Source organism: Aegilops tauschii, chromosome 6 (genome assembly GCF_002575655.3).
Source record: "Aegilops tauschii subsp. strangulata cultivar AL8/78 chromosome 6, Aet v6.0, whole genome shotgun sequence".
Lineage (NCBI taxonomy): Eukaryota > Viridiplantae > Streptophyta > Magnoliopsida > Poales > Poaceae > Aegilops > Aegilops tauschii.
Genome location: NC_053040.3, coordinates 182,626,968 through 182,641,463, shown reverse-complemented (window position 1 = coordinate 182,641,463; position 14,496 = coordinate 182,626,968). Strand labels below are relative to the sequence as shown.

General features: G+C 47.2%; 3 protein-coding genes across 7 annotated transcripts; 1 reads left to right on the top strand and 2 right to left on the bottom strand.

The window, feature by feature from the left end:
• Positions 1–295: 295 nt before the first annotated feature.
• Positions 296–5,704, top strand: LOC109760021 (putative F-box protein At3g10240). The gene is made up of 2 exons (XM_020318861.4): positions 296–328; positions 415–5,704. Exons 1-2 carry the CDS (start codon positions 296–298, stop codon positions 1,633–1,635), a joined length of 1,254 nt encoding a protein of 417 aa, XP_020174450.3. The 3' UTR covers positions 1,636–5,704.
• Positions 1,700–5,713, bottom strand: LOC109760019 (receptor kinase-like protein Xa21). 2 transcript variants are annotated; one of them, XR_002232284.4, is made up of 3 exons: positions 2,545–5,713; positions 1,992–2,433; positions 1,700–1,891 (listed from the first exon to the last, which is right to left on the bottom strand). XR_002232284.4 is itself a non-coding variant. In XM_020318859.4 (2 exons), exons 1-2 carry the CDS (start codon positions 5,711–5,713, stop codon positions 2,060–2,062), a joined length of 3,543 nt encoding a protein of 1,180 aa, XP_020174448.2. In that variant the 3' UTR covers positions 1,900–2,059. The 2 variants fall into 2 exon arrangements, 1 of the variants encoding a protein (XP_020174448.2); XM_020318859.4 differs by lacking the exon at positions 1,700–1,891 and having other exon boundaries at positions 1,900–2,433.
• A 1,456-nt stretch (positions 5,714–7,169) lies between these two features.
• LOC109760015 (probable histone deacetylase 19) lies at positions 7,170–12,648 on the bottom strand. 4 transcript variants are annotated; one of them, XM_020318851.4, is made up of 7 exons: positions 11,984–12,648; positions 10,419–10,859; positions 10,035–10,265; positions 8,166–8,260; positions 7,997–8,060; positions 7,576–7,656; positions 7,170–7,447 (listed from the first exon to the last, which is right to left on the bottom strand). In XM_020318851.4, exons 1-7 carry the CDS (start codon positions 12,524–12,526, stop codon positions 7,340–7,342), a joined length of 1,563 nt encoding a protein of 520 aa, XP_020174440.1. In that variant the 5' UTR covers positions 12,527–12,648; the 3' UTR covers positions 7,170–7,339. The 4 variants fall into 4 exon arrangements, with proteins under 4 accessions (XP_020174440.1, XP_020174441.1, XP_020174442.1 ...); XM_020318852.4 differs by having other exon boundaries at positions 7,170–7,444; XM_020318853.4 differs by having other exon boundaries at positions 7,576–7,653.
• Between the last annotated feature and the right edge of the window lie 1,848 nt (positions 12,649–14,496).

Genomic DNA, 14,496 nt, shown 5'->3' with positions numbered 1-14,496 from the left:
ATAATAGCTGCTGGCGTAAGAGGGCGACGCAGGTGTCTGATCCAACGGCCATCTTGTAGGGCTTGGGACACCGTGAGGTTTTTGCGAGTGCAGCAAGTAAATAGGTCCGACGCTGCACACTCAAGGATACCCCATTCAGCCAAGGCTCATACCAGAACTTAATCCTTTCCCCATTTTCGAGAACAAACTTGACGGATGCATTGAAGAGGTCGTTAAGTTTCTTGTCCACTGTCATAGGTAGGCATGCCCATGACTTGTCCGGCTCGTTCCAGGGCGGGTGACTTTCGGAAAAGGGATGAGGAAACAAGGGCGCCCGCGGCCCCTTTATGTAAGTTAGCGCACATTCATCTTTCGCTGATTTTTGTAAGAAATCGTTAAAATTTGTTTGAATTTTTTTCGTGGGTGATCGATCAGACTTCAAGCAAGAGGAAGCGCAAGTCGCCAACAGACTTACCGGAGGAGCTGGTTTTCGAGATTCTCGCCCGTCTGCCGGTCAAGTCCCTTCTCCGGTTCAAATCTCTGAGCAAGGCCTGGCGCGCGGCCATCTCCGGCCCCGCGTTCACCCGCGCGCACCTGGAGCACTCGGCCTCAAAATGGGAGCAGAGCCCATCGCTGCTGATCACCCCGCACGCCCTCGACGGCGCCATCGAAGGGGAGGTCTGGCCGACCACCTTCTCCACGCGAGTCCGGTTCTACCGCTGGCATCCATGCCGCGCCTCGGAGGTGGCGAGGCTCGTGCACGGCGAGGACTTCCGCGGGGAGTTCGGCTGCGTGTGCCACATGGTCCACTGCGACGGCCTGGTGCTCCCCACCAACGCCAGCGTCTACCTCTTCAACCCGGCCACCAGGGACGCCCTGACGCTGCCGGAGAGCAACCCCAGCAAGGTCCCCGTGCCGCGTGATTTCTGCCTCCCCGTGGGGCTCGGGCTGGACCCTCGCTCCGGCCGGTACAAGGTGGCCCGGGCCTTCTTCCGCTACGTGGAGCCTCTCACGTACGCTTTCCACATGGGGATGCAAGTGTACACCGTCGGCGACGCGGCCGCCTGCTGGAGGGAAACCGCCACCGATCCGCCTTACCCGCCGGCCGAGTGGCTGACGGTCAAATCGGTCAAGGGGCGCATGTTCTGGGTCATGGACACGGACCATGTCAAGACGCCGTGCCCGCGCGGCCTTCTCCGATTCAGCCTGGAAGACGAGACGTTTGGCGTCACCGGCATGCCCGATTCGTTGGACCCTGCTCTCGGTAAATCCTTCCTGCTGGAGGTGGTGCGAGGGGAGCTTTGCCTGGTCGCTTCTAGCAGCGCGAGGCCCGGCCCGCAGCCTGTGTCCATTTGGACGCTGGTACTACAAGATGATGATGATGACATGAACTCGTGTTGGGAGCGGCGTTACTTGATCAACATGGATCCAATTGGCCGTCCAATTACTCTTCTTACGGGCGATGGGCTACTGTTCCATGCGCATCACATTCTCTACCGCTATGGGCTGCGCACAGCTGAGCTGACGGAGGTGTGCGAGTTGGGAGCTCTGAGATACCAGCGTCGTAGAGCTGGCACCTTCGAGCCTCATGCCCAGGATATCTTCTTCTTCAACGTAATACCTAACGTGGAAAGTATGGTTAGACTTATTGCTTAGTCAGACTAGCTTCATTAGAGGCATGTACTTTCAGCTTGCGATAAGCCTCTTGTACTAGCTGGGGTAAAATCTGCAAGAATACTAATACAAGCTGCAAAAATATTTTGCGGAACCTCGTCACATATCAGTGTGTTCCTGCAATTTCAGTTAAGAAAAATCCAAGTGAGACTAACCCCACACCCAAGTGCGTGCTCCTTAATTGTAAGTTAAGTTTCTTCAGTTCCTTATCTGGAATTTCTTGGCTTTCCTGTCGACACTGAAAAATCAAGAGAATTGTCGTTGACTCCTTAAGATGCCTCTGATGGAGGATCTTCAGCTTTCAGCATCTTATTACAGAGTTAAAACGACTAGGTTACCTGCATGATCCTCACAAGCATGCTTCAGTATGCCTTGGCTATATTTTGCCAATTCACCAAGGAGATCACTAATGCGCGTAAAACTTATCTCTGATTATCTGCAACTCTCTCAATGCATCTCCAATTTGAATGCGTTCAGTTGGTGTCTCTTTGGAGCATGAAATTCCAACCTGCAGAATCGAGACGATGCAACTAATTCTCGTGTCTTCGCTGCTGTGATACCCCCCTTCCGTTCCTTTGCCATTACTTTCTGCTTTTAATAGGTCTTGGTCAATGACAGTAGCCGCTTGGTCTGGCAGTGCCATTTGTACGTGCTTATGAAGGCTAAGCAATTCTCCGAATTCAGAGCCTGTGGGTCTTTTACCGGTGAACATCTCGAGCAGCAGTATACCGTAGCTGTAGACATCACCATGGATTGAGGCTTCATTGCCAAGTCCATATTCTGAAATTAACAAACGTGGCAAATTTAATAAGTGCTTCCTTGGATGGAGAGTAAAATCTGAAAAATCAAATGCAACAATACTACAATAGTTGAGAGTAGAATTATGCTCACCTGGAGCCACATAACCAATTGTTCCTCTTATTGCAGTCCGACTACTAGTTGGTGTCTCTGACTTGTCATTATGTCCGTCATGTAGGAACCTTGCAAGCCCAAAATCACCGACATGAGCAACCATGTTGTTGTCAAGGAGAATATTGCTTGGCTTGAGGTCGCAATGAACAATTGGAAACGGCTTCTGATGATGTAAATAGTCAAGCGCAGAAGCCACGTGGATGGCTATCTGAAGTCTTTCAATGAGATCTAGCATCTTGGGTTCGTCATCTTCCTCGATATGCTTGTGTAGCCACTGGTCTAGATTTCCATTTGGCAGAAAATCAAACACAACAGCCTTGAAGTCGCCACCTCGAGAGTCAATACTTGAGCACACTGTTATAACCTTCACAAGGTTACGGTGGCGAATACATCTCAAAGCCTCACATTCTGCATCGAAACTTCGGGATGCGCCAGCATGCTGCAGGTTGAGTACCTTCACTGCCACCACCACTTGTTGGCCAGAGATCTCCATTCTTCCCTTGTACACTGCACCAAAGCTGCCAACCCCGATGAGGTTCTCGGATTTGAAACCATCTGTTGCCTTGGCCAATTCAGCATAAGAAACTCTAATGTATTTGTCACTGGGGAGAGTTATCTGTGGCTTTGCTCTTCTAAGCTTGCTTCTTTTACATAACACAAACATTGCGGATAGTATGACCAACAGAATTCCGGCGCCTGCTGCGATAATCATGAGAAGCTTTGAAGATATTCTCCTTTTAGTGGGACTGGAGCACATTTTCAACTTGAGTTGAGGGATCCCACCACACAGAGCACTGTTTCCCATGACTGAGGTTGCAGTTGCATTAAGGAATATTCCGTCTTTCGGAACTTCACCTTCAAAATCATTGGAAGAGAGATTCAAACTAGCAAGACCTTTCATGGTACCGAGGAACTCAGGAATGCTCCCAGATAAATTATTCCGAGAAAGATCAAGCACTAGGAGTCCCCGTAACTGTCCTAGTGACAGGGGAATCGTCCCGTCGAGATGGTTCCCAGATAAATTGAGGTATTGTAAGCTTCGACACTCCCCGATGTTGGCAGGAATCTTTCCTGAAATCATGTTATCAGAGAGATCAAGTTCACCTAGATTCCTGAGATTTCCCACTTCTGAAGGCAAAGTCCCAGTCAGTGAATTATGTGCAAGATACATGGTACTCGACAAGCTTGAGATGAGGAAAACCTCCTTAGGCGTTGGGCCGGAAAGATTGTTGTAAGAAAGATCCAGCTGCTCTAAAGGACAGTTGCTGAGAGCAGAAGGTATGGCTCCACTGAGCGCATTAGTGCTAAGCAGAAGGGTTGTAAGCTTTGTAAGATTTCCAAGAGCCATTGGGATGGATCCTGAAAAATTGTTATTTGATAATGACAACCGATTCAACTTCTTAAGCTTGCCGAGAGATGCTGGGATGGTGCCCTCCAGAAGATTATTTTCCATGTCAAGTTCATCCAGGTTGATGAAGTTCCCTATCGCTTCAGTTATCGTCCCTGCTATGCTGTTGGATGCAATGCCAAGAAACTCCATCTGTGTCGACAAATTGCCGATTGATTTCGGTAGCACGCCTTGGAACTTGTTGTCACTAACATCCACTAATATCATATTGCTGCAGTTGGTTAGACTAGTCAGGAAGCCCCATTCAGCATCGTTGGTTGCTTCAAGCTGATTCCCCGCAAAGTTCACCACGGAGAGCATCTCTTGGCGAGCCCCCAGGCACTGCGGGATCGTTCCCGATAGGAAGTTGTTTACTGTCTGGACCATCTGAAGCATGGAGGCATTGCACAAGGACGGCGGGATCACGCCATGAAACTGGTTATCAGAGACAAGAAAGGACTGGAGACTCGTCATCGTGTCGCCCATGTCGGACGGAAAGCCCCCGGTGAGGTTGTTGTGTTGGATGTTGAGCATCTCAAGAGAGGAGAGGTTGAACACTGAGAGTGGCAGGGGGCCTTCTAGCTCATTGTTGTCTAGGTAAAGTTCAGCGAGGGCATGGAGGTTCCCAATGGCGTCTGGTATCTGTCCGACGAGCTTGTTCTCCGCGAGCGAAACGGCTTCAAGCAACCCAAGGTTCCCTATAGACTCGGGGATGCACCCCACCAAACCATTGCTCTGGAGGTTTAAGGATGCCAGCGACGAGAGGTTGCCTAGCCAAGAAGGTATGGTTCCGCCGAGGTGGTTGTCTTCCAAATGGAGTGTGCTGAGGGATGACAGGCCCTGTAATGAGGAGGGTATGCTCCCCGACAGCCGGTTCGAAAAGGCGGTGAGAGCGGTTAGCGCCGACAGGTTCCCCAGCGAGGCGGGGATGGAGCCTGACAGCTGGTTGGAAGCAAGGCCGAGGCCAACGAGGCTGGCGAGGCTGCCGACCTGCCATGGGATATCCCCTGTCAGGTTGTTGAACTCCAGGACCAGCAGCTTGAGGTTGACGAGGCCGCCGACGCTGGAAGGGATGCTTCCTGTTAGCCTGTTCTGGCCGAGGTTGAGTACCTCGAGGCTTCGAAGCGAGAGGAACAGCTCCGGTGGGATGTGCCCCTGCAGCTTGTTGGTGTGGAGCAGGACGGTCCTGAGGTGCCTGCACCGGGAGAGCGACGGCGGGAGGCGGCCCCCGATGGCGTTGTCGCTGAGGTTGAGGTGGCTGAGCTCGCGCAGGCGGCCGAGCTCCGCCGGCAGCGCGCCCTGGAGGCGGTTGCCGGGGAGGTGGAGCCGCCGCAGGTGCGTGAGGTTGGCCAGCGCCGGGCTGAGCGTGCCGAGGAGGCCGAGCCCGGGGAGGTCCAGCGCGACGACGCGGCCGCGGCGGCGGCCCGTCGTGCCGCAGGACACGCCGCGCCACTGGCACGGCGGCGGCGCGGGCCCGTCGTGGGCGCCGCTGCTCGTCCATGACGCCAGGGCCCGTGACGGGTCGCCCCTCACGAGCGACCTGAAGGAGAGCAGCGCGTTGTAATCCTCGACGCTGGCGGCAGAGGCAGCGGGCTCCGGTGCGCCGGGCAGCGCGTGAGTGGCGACGGAGCACGCGAGGAAGAAGACGGCGACGAGGAGGAGGGACAGTGCTGCCATTGCCATTGCCGTTGCCGCCCCGGCCGACGGTGCTGTGGCAAGCAAAGCGATTGTGGAGTGTGGACTGGACGCGGCAGAGAGCATACGTGCGAGACAGAGAGGTAGATAGAGAGAGATTTTTGGCTTGGGTGAGTGTTGCGTATAAACAAACTGTAGCCACCGGTGGGTGGCGACGCGTCGTCGTCGTTTGGCAACGGCGCGTCGAATTTTTTTGGGACGGGGGCCACTGGCAGCGTGATGCCATCCGTGGCTTGTTTCGTCTCTCTGAGGACTCTGGGTCAATGAGCCATGAGTAGTCGAGGTTAGTGATATGAAAAGCTGGCGGCCGCTATTTGTTTGTTTGTAACGGCAAAAGTTAATCGCGCCGGACCTTTTTGACGATGTTTCCGTTCACACTGACCCTGCTATCCACAACCGCTATCCTATCGCCGTCTTCCCCTTAGGACAAAATTCCTTATTTAACATTATCTTAAAATCTGCTTCATTATTTGACACTGAAAAAAAATTTCCCTATTTGACACAAGTTATCAATTTTATTCCCTATATGACATTTCCGTCCATTTTAAACCTAAATGACACCTGAAAAGACTCTTTTGCCCTCATGTGGTATGTGTGTAGGGGGCAATAGCGCACACACGCAGCATCAGTGCGAGGGCAGGAGCACACACGCAGCAACACATACACATGCACCAACACACACGCACACGCACACATACGCAACAACACGCACACACGCGTGCACACACACGCACACACACGCAGCAACACACATGCACGCAGCACACACACACATACACACACGCACGCAGCACACACACATACACACACGCAACAGCAGCACACACGCATGCAGCACATAGGCACGCAACAGCACACACCACACACACGCGCGCACGTACACACGCAGTAGCAAACACACACGCACCCACACACGCAACAGCACACATGCGCGCACGCACATACCACATGAGGGACAAAATCGTCTTTTCAGATGTCATTTAGGCTCAAATGGACGAAAGTGTCGTATAGGGAATAAAATTTAGGACTAGTGTCAAATAGGGAAGAAAAACTTTTCCAGTATCAAATAAGGAACCAGATTTTAAAACAGTGTCAAATAAAGAATTTTCTCTCCCCTTAGTGCTCGCTCATCGTGCCATGCTAATCTCCGGCGAGCGCTTCACTCGCCGGCTTAGATTAAGCATAAATCTGGGTCAACTAAGAATTAGGCAATCACAAAAGGAAGGGGACGAAGAGCTAATATACAACAGCAGCTATTTATGTAGCTAGGTTAATTATTATTTTGGTTCGTGCAAGCATGCAAAATGCAGATTCTTATTTTATTTTTCTATGTGCGAAACATATAAAAATGCACTAGCAGATAGTACTATTCCTTTGAAGATTAGGACGCGAAGGTGAGCCAGAGAAAAACATTGCCTTGTGACTACTACAGGGTACGGACGTAAAATGCAACAGCCAAATATCAAGGAACCTACCGGGAAAAGATTACCAAAGTAGAAAGCTGGGAGACAAAAGTTGCACGTAGCCAAGAAAATTCCGCCTCGCGGCTCATTTAATCGACTATACATATTACAGCTTAATAATCCATGCTACATGTATACATGGGTCAGACACTCGAGACTACCACTCGTCACTTCGTCTTTTTACTGCCAAAAACACATGCAAGAAGCCGCACGGTCCGAATGCTTACAATCATGGCTTCTGGTAGATGGCTGGTGGGTCAGGCAACTTGGTAGAGCTTCCTGATTCGGTCTTGACATTTCCGGGCTCATCCACGGCCATGGCATTAGCGTCGACCTGCTGCAGGCGACAAGCACCATGGACAACAAGAAAAGGAATCTTTGGTTAGATAAGCCTAGCCATGGGCAGTGAGTGTACACTAGAGATCTTATACAACAGTTCACAAATAGAAAGGGAGGCCGACTTACATGAGCTTGCTTGGAGGGGCTGATGTCTTCTGCCATTGGTTCTGATCCTCTATGTTCACCTGTTACTCTGCTACCATCCTGCTGCACAAGGTAAAGAAAGAGCACATTTAGCATAAATGCATAGCACCAAGGAATACGAAAGCAAGTTGTATGCAATCATGCAAGTTTAACAACATTATAAGGCACTCTTTGCCACCCTTCAGTTTTCACGCACATCGGAGGAGCAAACAATAGTCGGTGGAAATTTTGCAATGCATCTAAGAAAAATATTCCATCAACACCATCTATTACATGGTGAGAAAGCAATTTTCACTCTATATAGGATTTTTTTTATATCAAGGAACTGTGAACAAAATGGTGGACCATGAAAAAGGAGAAATCACTCGTCTGTATGAAGACTAAAAATTATGTGGTCAAGTACCTGATCTTTTGTCTCAGCTCCAGCTGATTCTCTCTTAACTCTTGTACCTTGAATAGTGCTTCTCCTATAACAAAAATTTCACACGAGGCGCACACAGGATAGCCATCAGAACTAATGGAACAATGACGCAGGAATAAATACCATCTCTCACAACAAAATAAATAAATACCTTGCTGAGTCTTCCAAAGGTGTGTGATAATCCAATTCCATATCAGAATCATGGTCATCATGCCTTTCATCCTGATCCTCTTCATCTTCATCCGGCTGCATAATATAAACACATGCAAAGTACCCAAAATGCAATCAGTTCTTGATATACACTTTCAAGGCATGACCAGGAATATACTCCCTCTGTCCCGAAATAAGTGACTCAACTTTGTACTAACTTACTAACTTTGTACTGAAGTTAGTATAAAGTTAAGTCGCTTATTTTGGGACGGAGGGAGTAGGTGATAAGGAATATAATCCAACTGTGTAGGTGAATATCTGATGCCACTCACATTAGGAAAGAGTGGTGACAATTTTCATCTAGATGTTACAAGGGCACAAACAAGGTCAAACCAACTAAATAGTTCACTTTATCTGCTTGGAAATGGATTACATTTTAGAAATTTGCACAGCCTCCACACATCTTTGGCTGTTAACTTTTTGTTTGTATTTTAGTAAAAATTATTAAATATACTGATGAAACTATTATTCATAACAAAGCAAATCATACTGTTTTGGCCTTATACATCTAAATACTCCCTCCGTCACATAATATAAGAGCGTTTTTGACACTACACTAGTGTAAAAAACGCTATTATATTATGGGACGGAGGGAGTAGTTGTTTATATATTGGTGGTTAAAGTTAGAAAAGTTCGACTGAGCGCTTTCTATGAAGTCATGCAGCAGCAGGGCTACAAGGATTATGTTAGGTGGACCAGGCCAAAGAGAGCCCAAAACTTTTACCCTTATGCTGTTTTGGGCTTATGCTGGACAGGCCACGCCACTGTTTAGTTCATGTATAGCTCCGCCACTGAAGTCATGTATTTGCGAAGTACTATTACTGTCCACTGTCTAGACTTTCTTTCAAATTAGCACAAGGGGACGTGTTCAATTGAGCATATTCAAAACTTCACTAAATAAAACAGTCGGGCTGCCATACCACGAATCATCATCCATATATAGAAGTTAGCTCAAAGTTCAAACATTATTTAATACGTATAACCTAATAAGGTCAAAGTATGCACAGACGGTTCATGCGCTGAGGTAGTGGTGGCATAAAATACACCGCCTCTGTAATCAAATATAAAACATTTTAGAGAGTTACCTCTTATATTTGTTTACAGAGGTAGTAGTAGAAATAAACGAGAAAACAGGCTGTAACAAAAATCATGCCCTTAACCAAATAATACAGACCAGGAAATGCAAACATATCAAATGAACTGCACATGGAAGTTGGAAAAAATTGAGCAGATAAAACAGGAAAGAAAAAAATCACAACAACACGCTTCTAAAAATCAAAGACAACAGCAGATATGTACCATCCTGGCATGCTACCTCAATTGACTAGCATAGCAAACATATGGAATCAAGAAAATAAGAGATCATGGCATTGAAGAAAACACCCCTTGTATCAAGTAATCTGCTTCGTTACAAAAAGCATGAAAGTATTAGCAGTTTAGTAAGAAATAGGAAACTAAGTGCTAATTCATCAGTTGTAAAAAAACAAAAGGTATCCTGATCCCATTATCTTTCCAGTCTTCCAGATTTTCTCGACTTGAAACTAATATGAAGATAGTATCACAGAATGCTAGCAACTGTTTCTTATTCTAATATTATATTTACAGGAATTTGTGTCTACTAGTAGGCACCATCCCTCCTTGCTGCTTACAAGAGAATAAAACGGTGCTCATGAAGGGTTTTTTTTTTAGCAATGGAGATTTTCAAAGACTACATCAGAAACTCCTCATCCTCTTATCATGTTTTGTTAGAATAAAGAAAAGAGGACACGGAAGTTGAATTCCTTCTTATAATGCAAGAACAGGTGCTCACCTCAGGGAACTCGGTATCAGGAGGTCGCTCTTGAAACTGAACGCTAGGGGCATGTCGAAGTTTTGAAAGATTGTCAAGAAGTTTGGTTCTTATATTATCTAGTTCATAGCGTGTATTTTTGTTCTCCATGTTACTTGGTGCTACATGAAGAGTGTAATCTGGACCGAAGTACTCATAGTACTCATTGACAGGCATCTTATCCTCGAGCTCTTGGCCAAGTGCAACTCCTGTCTGCACAAAGTTTAGAAGTGCCAGATGAAACAAACAGGATGGCATCAAAATGCAAAGCAATAAAAACACATGTAGTTCCAATAGGTACATTTACAAACATAAGCGTGGCACAAGAGGCCAAGGAAAGAAGATAGTAAGTTTTTTTTACCATACCTCATAACACCAACATCGTGCGACATTTCTTATGGTATAGCCACCACCGCCAAGAAGCAACAATGGAACATTGAAAGACCTCATGTACTTCACGCATTCTGCATGACCTCTGATCGAAAGATTGAAGCAACCCAACCTATCCCCAGATAAAGAATCGGCGCCACATTGAAGAACAACCGCACCAGGCTGGAAAACCTCCATAACTTTGGCCATTATAGGCTTAAACAGGGACTGGTAGCTTTCGTCATCAATCCCATCATCCAGAGGGACATTAAGGGAGTAATACTTTCCTTTTGAATGCCCAATATCACGGACATCCCCTGTGCCTGGGAAATAATCCCCAAACTTGTGGAATGAGACTGTCATAACCCTATCTGTTGTGTAGAATGCCTCCTCAACTCCATCACCATGGTGGATATCAATATCGACATATAGAACTCGCTGCAAATATAAAACGGACTATATTATAGCACAATAAAAAAAACTTGACCTGAAAGGACAAAACATCAGGCTGGTTTCCAAATTTCTAGTAGCAAGAGGAAACTCAGGAAACAAGGGCACTGAGGAGGTGTTTGGTTGGCGTTTATTTGTCCGTTATCAGATTAGAGCACAATCTTAATACTGATAAACACGTTTGGTTCCCGCAGCACAAGGCCCATTCCGCCACGACCCACCAGTAACGATTCACGTTACCACTCCGACATCCCCTTCGTGGAACTCCTCTGTCTTCCTCCCCCAATCTCCTCAGCCTCAGATCCCTCCGCCCAAAACAGTGACGCCCTAGCACTGCCCCCGGCCCCGCCAGCCATGGTTGCAGCCAGCCATCCCACCCAACATGCTCTGCATCACGAGCTGCGGCGCCCGCAAAGAGCACCCCTTCACCGCATTTGGAGTACCTTCTTCGGATTGTAAAATTCCAAATTCAAACACATTCATTTACGGGGCATGAAAATAATAATTCAGCAATGAATAGCGCCAAACAGTGATTCATTGCTGGATTTGTTTTCTTTTCATACCTCGTACTGAATTTGTGTCTGAACTTGGAATTTCACATGCTAATAGAACAATACCCTCTTAACATACTGTATTGTTTTGAGAATTTTTGAAAACTTCCAAACATGGTTTCCTTGTAACTTGGTTTCCACTGATATTCTCTCTGCCTGTAGTATACAGGCATACTCTAATATGATATGGTGCCATGTGCCATGATTGTAGGATCAGGGTTTGGTGGTCCACCGAATCACTCTCAATATTTACATTCAAAATAACTATATACTACCATTTAACAGTATACAGGCATATGACATGACATGGTCTCATTTGGGGCCTCTTGGGATAAAAGGTAGCAAAAACAGTTTATTGCATCAACATATATGAGGTATTCCGGTAGTTTACCCCTTTCCCCTTATCATCTGTTCAACCAATATCGTTAATTCCATAAATAATGTACGTGAGATGAAAGTGAGAAAACTAGTTAACTTGATGAAACAATTACAGACGAGGATGTAATCGAACCATTTAAAAATATTAACCCTAATGACATGAGCAAGGCAGGGCAAGGTCACCTGGTGGTGCTTGAGGAGCTCGAGTATGGCGAGTACGATGTCGTTGACGTAGCAGAACCCCGAGGCCTCGCACTTCTTAGCGTGGTGCAGGCCCCCCGACCAGTTGATGGCGATGTCAAGGCCGTGGTTGAGCTTGACGGCGCCGCCGACGGAGGCCCCCGCGTAGGTCTGGCAGAAGCTGTAGAGGCCGTCGAAGACGGGGCAGTCCTCGCCGACGTTGAAGCGCTTGAGGGCCCGGATCTGGTCCTGCTGCGTCTCGGGCGTGACGGAGCGGAGGAAGGAGATGTAGTCGTCGGCGTGGAAGCGGCAGAGGTCGCGGTCGCGGGCGGGGTTGGGCCGCAGCACCTGCATCTGGTCGAGGAGGCCGTACTGCGCCAGCAGCGAGTGGGTCATGCGGATGCGGTGCGGCTTCATCGGGTGGCCCTGCCCGTAGTAGTAGTTGCCCACCTCCGAGTCGTAGAAGTAGCACACGCGCCGCTTCTGCCCGTCGGGGCCCACCGACGGCAGCGAGTTGCCGCCGGCGCCGGCCGAGGAAGGGTCCATCGCGACGCCGCCGCCGCGGGGCGGTGGGGTTTTGGGGGATGGATTGTTTTTGCGGGTTTGTGTGTGGGAGCCAAAAGGGTAGGTCACGCGCAGAAAAAACAGAAATAGAGGAGAGAAAAATAGGGACGAGCGGGAGAGGGAGGTGAATCGGGGAAGATTCATGATGAATTGTTGCGTCTTTTCTCAGAGCATCCCTTCAATGAATATCTAAAAATAGTTTTTACTAAGGCAAACTAGTACGTGGTTGGATAGTTAAAAGGACAGTCGTATCCATCAGAGCTCAAATCCTGATGCTCATATTTTTTGCATTTATTTCAGGATTTTCAGTGATGAATGTTTAGTGGGAAGAGATATTTTTGTCGACTACGAGATGCATGACTTCGTAAATCTTAAAATAATATACCGACTCACTCTCCCGAAGGTGCTCATACAGATAAGGTGTGTATGTGTACGTTTGTAGGGATGAGTTTATGCATGTATATATAAGCGCTTGCGTCTGTACTATGCGAAAAAAATAGTTTTATCGAGAAACAGAAAGTTTGTGGCACCAAAATATTTTTTTGTAACAGATGATGTATACTCGCGCCTTAATTTTTTTGCCCTTTTCTCCCAATACATCACACTTGCATACGTATTGAAATACAACATGACATACATAATTAGGTTCAATAAAGGTATTCATGTCGAGTTTTGCTTTTGAAGTCCTTAAAAGTTTACATGAATCTTTAAATTATTTAAAAAGGATATTCTCATACATTCACGATGAGCTAATTTATATCCATATTTTCCCAATACATCAAACAAGAGATCAGAACAATCTAGTATTTTTATTGCATGGGTATCTTCTAATCCTCATATTTAATGAGCATCGAAATCTAAAAGCTCTTCTAGGGGTGTACCGAAGCAAAATTGATGTAGGGTAGGGACCCTTTTTTTTCGAAAAGGGGGATCTCCCCGGCCTCTGCATCAGAGTGATGCATACGGCCATCTTATTACCGAAATAAAAGGTTCCAACAAGGTTCCAAAGTCTCCGACTGAAAAGTAATAAAAAGACAGCTCACACAGAGCTAAAGAGGCTGGACACACAGACTAGCCAAGATAAGACGCCACAACCGGTTGGCTAAAGATAGATAGGTAAACTAATTGCCTATCCTATTACATGACCGCCATCCAAACCGGTTGAAGATATCCCGAGCTACCATCTCCCAGCGGATAGATCCAGTAACCAAATGCTCCCTGGCCTCCATCGGAGTGAGTAGCGACCATGAACGGATCACGGCCGTGGCTCGGAAAATAACCTGCAAAAGTGAATACGTGATGTTCTGTTAAAAACCAAATCATTCCTGCAAGTCCAGATAGTCCACAACAAAGCGCAAACTCCAACACGAATATGTCTCGCTAATTCAGGCTCAATCCCAGTGAGCCATGTCCCAAATAACGTAGTGACAGAATTCGGTGGAGTAATATTAAAAGCAATGTGAACCGTCCGCCAAAGTACTCTGGCAAACGGGCAATCAAAAAAGAGATGTTTGATCGTCTCGTCCCGATCACAGAAGCTACACCTTGTAGGTCCTGTCCAATTACGCTTAATCAAGTTATCCTTGGTTAAAATAACCTGTTTATGGACAAACCACATAAACACTTTTATTTTCAAAGGAACTTTGACAGCCCAAACATGCTTGGAGGTAGGAATGGAGCTCGAATTAATTACATCAATATACATTGATTTAACCGTGAATACTCCAGACCTAGTCAGTTTCCAGTGTAATTCATCGGGTTGTTGAGAAAGCTGGACATCCATTAGTCTCCGAACTAGACGAAGCCAATCTTCCCAACGATTGCCCATTAACGACCGTCTGAACTGAATATTAAGGGGGTGGATTGAAACACCATAGCAACGAACACCTCATGTCGTTGAACAATGCGATATAAAGACGGATATTGAATGGCCAAGGGTGTCTCGCCGAGCC